Genomic DNA, 5,960 nt, shown 5'->3' on the forward strand with positions numbered 1-5,960 from the left:
TGAACTGGAGCCACTCAGCTGATGATAATTAACCACACAAATGCCAAATGCAGTCCGTGCAGGTTTTCATGAAATCGGAGTTGCCTGAAAAAGCCACAAAACTGGCATTTATTGAAGTACTTTCGTGTTAAGCAAAACCGTTCTATTTTTAAGTAATTTCAGTTGGAACATATTAGCTAAAAGAAGAAAAAAAAGTAGGTGCTCGTTTGATGACATGTTGCTAGCGATCAGCAAGTATTATTACTGTTATCCAGGCAGATGTGTGGTTTGGGTGGTTAGTGTGACATGATGCAACATTCACATGATCCAGTGTAATCTACAGTTGTTTACTGGAGAGAGGAGGTACAGTGTTATCCTGGGAATGTCTGACCTAAAGCAAAATTCATGACTCAAAACACACACACACACACACATACACACATGCAGAGCTTTTGTTATTTATTCCAGGCCCTGCTTTTATATTTCCAAATTTATGATGCGTCAGTTCACATGGCCCAGAGCAAACCTGTGTCCTTTCTCGTTCACTTTACGTGTATGCATGCAGTCACTCTGACTAAATGTGCATTATAGTCAGTGCAGGCAAACCATCTGAGCAAATGATGGTGAGAATATTTGGTTGTGTAATGTGAACACAAGGGAGCAGGATTAACGTTATATCTCCATCCAGCAGCTAGTGTTTCCTTTCTCCAACTTAGCAGTTGCAGAGATTTAATTGCTTATAAAACCTCAAATTTGATCATCTTAAATTATTTTTTTACGATTTTTTTGGTTCTTTTTGGCTACCCACTGTACGGTAATTAAATGGATAACTGCCTAAACAGTAACACGAGCAACATTTGTTTGCCTTGGCCACAATCTTTCCTTGAACTTAACCAAGTAGTGCTACTTGTCTTGGCTTGAAAGAATATACCACTGGGGCATCTTAGTGGCATTGAGAGGACACAAATGCTGGATGCCAGAAGAAAAAAGAGTGTTTTTACTGTGGCTGATACAAAATAGCAAACATTAAAGGCCAGAAGGTGAAAAAAAACAGAGGTCCAGGAACATAAGAGCCAGGGAATAAATTAAAACAACAATAAAAAATGAAAAAACAGGATTGCACAACAGGGAACATTACCAGTCGCACCAATAAAGCGCTAACAGAAGAAAGGAATCCATACACTTTATCAGATACACCTGTTCAACAGTTTTTAATGGAAATGTGAGCCAGTCACCAAATCTCTATGCAATAAATCTTTTGGACGTGCTGGAGTGGGAAATTCACATCATGGATCAGCTGGAAACAAATCTGTGGCAACTGTGTGATGGTATCATGTCAATATGGACCAAAATCTTTGAGGAATATGTCCAGCACCTTGCTGAATTATGTCATGAAGAATTAAGACAGTTCTTAAGGCAAAAGGGGTCCAACTTGTTACTAAGGTTTATCTAATGAGGTGGGAATTGATTTGGAAATGAGACTCAAAAAATAATAAAAAATAAAAGATAAATAACACAAAAGGCATGACTTTAAACGTAATAACAGAGAGAGAATGAGCATGCAGGGACGACACAGACAGGGAGACACTGGGGGGAACTGTAATGATAAAACCAAAACAAAAGAATGATCATGTAAAACAGGAATAAAAGGCTCAAAAATAATAAACACAAATCCAAAACTCAACATGAGAACCCCAGGATCAGGGCACTATATTCCTCAAACACCAAAAATCTTTGTTATACATACATACAATACACTGTTTTTCCAGAAGATGAGTTAGATAAGTGTTTTCTAACACTTCTTTAGCTACTACATGATAAATCCACAATGTGTCTGCAGTTAAGGTGAGCATGCATAAATTGGAAACTATTCTGAGTATGTTAAAGGTGAGATTATACGACTTTTATTATTAAATACTCCTCTTACTGACAGGTTGACCTTGTGGATTTGAAGTGTTAGCAGAAAAGTATTATCTTTAGGGATAACACAGCTATTATGTTCTGTATTCCTAAAACACCTCTGTCTTACAGATCCATGTGGTTTTCATTTAAAAATAGTGATAGGCCCATTTGTACCGTTAAAGCCAACGGCATAGGAAGAGCTCCACCCATCAGTTAAATATATGAATATCAGTCATCTAGGAATGTAAGATAAGGTAAACTGTCTGTCTCCAGTAAACCTCTAAGGCCATTCACATGGCAATAAAAACAGGGTGTAGATAATTCTCAGATGTCAGACTTTTTCAAAACCACAGGCATGGTTTTCAGTAAGAAATGGCTCACAGCACTTCCCATCTGAATCGCCCCGCTGCCCATTACCAATACTAAAATAAGCGTACTTTTAAAAAAAAGACATGAAAGTATGTGTCTAGCCAACTGATGTCAGTAAAATATCAAATGTGTTCTGGTAAAGGCTAGAGTTGAACAGTTCGCTAACCAGTCCTGTGTCTGGAAGACATCTTTTGATTATTTAAAAGCAGACATCCTTTTTCTACCTGTAATTAGATGTCAGTCAGAATCGTACCTATAGTACAGTGCCAGGAAACTGGTAGCTTAAAAATCTATCTCCCATTTCCATCTGAATACAAGATTATTTGATCCGCACCAAATGCTCTTTGGATTTTAAAGCCAAGGAGTCATTTAAACTTTTAGTTTTATTCAGTTTTTTCCATTTTTTTTTCTTTATTGTTCTTCAGTTATTTTCTAATTGCAATCATATATCGTTAACATGACTTTCGATGCTGTCCCGACATAACAAATCCTCGAATTTCACCAATTTTTGATAGAAAAACCAAATATATACATAAACAGCATTTGCTCTGAGGACCTTAGCTTAATTGTACAACTGTAGATGACACAACAAATTAAAACTTTGTTAATTTCTCACCAGGTTTGATCTCACTCAAATGCCACCAGCATAAATTACATTAATTAATTTCACATCTTATGCAGGTTCAGGTGCACAGCCTTCCTGCAGCACCCATCTGGAAACCATAATTAGGCTGGGTTATAATCACATGGCAGTTGAGCTTCCACCTCTGGGCCTCTGGAGCAGATGTGTTGTATATTCTCCAAAAAAACTAACTTTTTTTCTTCTTTCACCTACAAAGAGCTGCTGCCATGAAGACACAAACACTTCAGAATCATTCGGTTGTCTTATCTGCACTAATCCAAGGTTAAATCTCTTATTGAACAGCACTGTGACAATGCCATGAGAGAACATCAAGTATCTGAGAGCACAGGAGCTTAACGGGTGGGTAATCCATCCTTGTTGTTTTAAAGGGCAGTAATTTTGGATTAGTTTTTCTTATGTGTTACCTGTTCAAAGAATTCCTGCTGTTTCATTGTTACGTGTCTAATATACACCACTACATTGGAGATTTTAATTAATTTTTTAATGAAAACAACATACTCGAACACTGCAAGAGTTCCACACAACTGTCTTTTAATGCTTGTGACTGATTTCCGGAACCCAACAGGAGAAGTTGTGATGGCAAACTATGCAACGTGGCCAATTCAGTGTGTCCAAAATGGTATAAAAGCCCAGTGGTATGATTTGCAAGCCAGACGGCGAGGCAAGGCTTCAGGAAAGACACTCATCCACCCGAGCCAACACCGTACACCTTTTGGAAGATCTTCACCATGAGGCAGTCGCGCCTGTCCATCATCTTTGCTGTAGCGCTCTTTTTCAAGTGCTACGCTCTGACAGTGGCATTACCCACGACCAAGGCTGAAGACGGCTCCTTGGAGCAGGATGCTTTTACCTCCCTGCTGAACGATGAGGCCACGGAAAACAGCCTAGGCGATGCAGAGCTGTCCTCCATGACCAAATCCAGAGCTCCGAAGGTAATCGTCATCGCCGCTGATGCAAACCTGTGGAGGGACCTGCGGGTGGTGCACAACGGGCTACCCCTCTACAAGCGGAGAGTCGACGAAAACAACCAGGTCGTCGAGCACAAAGATGTTGGACAGGACCTGACCATCCCCATCCACAGGAGGGACACCATGAGGTGCATGGTGGGACGAGTGTATCGGCCATGCTGGGAGGTGTAGGACAGTTTGCTCTTCTCCTCAAGGAGTCCAAACAGAGGATAGCTGTCAAGTGACCTCACACTCAGTTGCAAACTAATCCAAAAATGTGTGTATCTATAGAAAAATCACTGGAGAGCTGAAAATAAAAATGATTTAATTCTACTTTATGTCTTTTATATGTTTTTTAACTGTTTAAACTGAGATGGTGAAGGTTAAAGTTTTTTGTTCAGATTTATTCATATCTGTCAGACTTTTCAATTTTCAATAACCACTGACTGACTGTCTTTTCTCTATGTCTAGTCTTGTTTGAAAAAATGTTGTATAATGTGAGAGGTGTAACCTCACAATCAGATTCCAGCAAGAAGAAATTTGTCTTTAAAAAAATAGTTTTCTTTTATCCAGGAGAACAAACTTAAAGCAGTCTCAAACTTTGGATGCAAGACTGGATTGTGTCACAAGGTTATAATGCGTCAAGGATAGAGAGGCGATAACTGCAACAGTCCACAGCTGTTAAGCTCATCATGCAACAAATGAGACTGAATATACAGGCAGATAAACATAAATTCTGTGTATGTAGATGTCATCACCAGTTCACAAAAGAGTCATCTCAATTGTAGGATCTTTACCTTCACATTATAAGGTAAAGGCCTTACAATACCAGAAGAAGAAGCCCAGTGATTTAGCCCAATGAGTAAGCAGTTGGTCACAGTGAGGAGGAAGAACTCCCTTTAAGTGGGAGCAGAGCCAGACTCAGAGAGGGGCAGCCATCTGCTATGACCGGTTGATGGTTGCAGTTAAGTTTATCATTGGGACTTTCCAGTGTTTGTAATAAGCTAAATTCATCGCCTGCAAGTTTGCCAAAATGTTACATCTTCAAAGCACCGTGTCAGAAACATTCTCACCTCTGGAAATCCTCTCTTTGGCTTTGGCAAAGGCTTCATTGTGAGAAGGGATACACGCCATCTTCTGACTTGGTATAAATCTTGAACATTCTCACATGGGCTCCGTTTGGCATCAGGAGGACTTAGAAAGCAGCTTAAAGTATTATTTAATCAGGCTGACCACATTAAAAAAAAAAAAAAAACTGAATGTGGGTGCTGAGATTTAGTCTGAAATATGTGATATATGTAACTTAAAAGTTAAACACACTCAAACTCAGCATCCAGGGTTTTAACCGGAGCAGCACTATTTGGCTAAAGTATTATAGACAAATACAGAGCCACTATTTGGCTCCTTTCCTGTTAATAGGTGGCTCTTCCACTCCACTGTCACCAAGTGAAAATGAAGTTCAGTCAAACATGAAGTAAAACACCGGGTCACACTGAGTGTGAAAATTGGTAACACACCAAGTGAAATGGTGTAACCTTCTTTTCTTCAAAGGTCTTTCCTGGAATTCAAGTAACTAAGGAGTTGCAGTAAAACATCTGCAATGGGAGGAAATCCTTTGTTAATTCCAGTGACTTGCTTGGTCAAGTCACAAATCCCTAGGCAATTCCCCTTCCTTATAAAATTACATGCAGATTTTCAGAGAAGAGCTTGTTACCTCACGTCCTGGATACTAGTAAATGACTGCAGCCTTACGTGGGTTATTGGCTGGCTGCATGCAGAATCAATGTATGCTCTTGGGTATAGGAGCTCATCTTCCACAAGAGGTAAGGTGTGCACCATAATAATGCCAGAGCATTGCAGGTACATGCTGCACATCTGTCCTCAACTAACAAATTGCAAAATGTTGGAGTCAGGATTCCCAATTTTTCAATGCAGATGGTTTGGGTGATTATACAGCAGTTGCGGTCCATGTTTGAGAAAATACTAAAGAAGAAGATTCGATCACAGGAAAAACAGCATGAGACAATAAACAGATTAAACCTTATGGGTCAGCAGCAAGTCCTGTTGTTGTGAAACAGTTCTGCAACAGCAAACGTGGGTTATTTGACCTACAATTTTCA

At 39.5% G+C, this 5,960-nt stretch overlaps 1 protein-coding gene across 1 annotated transcript; it reads left to right on the top strand.

The window, feature by feature from the left end:
- Positions 1-3,541: 3,541 nt before the first annotated feature.
- On the top strand, positions 3,542-4,173 carry pmchl (pro-melanin-concentrating hormone, like). The gene has a single exon (XM_005921719.2). The coding sequence runs from the start codon at positions 3,622-3,624 to the stop codon at positions 4,030-4,032; it is 411 nt and encodes a 136-aa protein (XP_005921781.1). The 5' UTR covers positions 3,542-3,621; the 3' UTR covers positions 4,033-4,173.
- Positions 4,174-5,960: the final 1,787 nt, after the last annotated feature.

The sequence above is a fragment of the Haplochromis burtoni genome, unplaced genomic scaffold (assembly GCF_018398535.1).
Source record: "Haplochromis burtoni strain Fernald_Lab_line unplaced genomic scaffold, NCSU_Asbu1 Contig_51, whole genome shotgun sequence".
NCBI lineage: Eukaryota > Metazoa > Chordata > Actinopteri > Cichliformes > Cichlidae > Haplochromis > Haplochromis burtoni.

Bases quoted from the DNA above. Each gene is read 5' to 3' on its own strand.
- pmchl (XM_005921719.2), top strand. From the start codon at position 3,622: ATGAGGCAGTCGCGCCTGTCCATCATCTTTGCTGTAGCGCTCTTTTTC.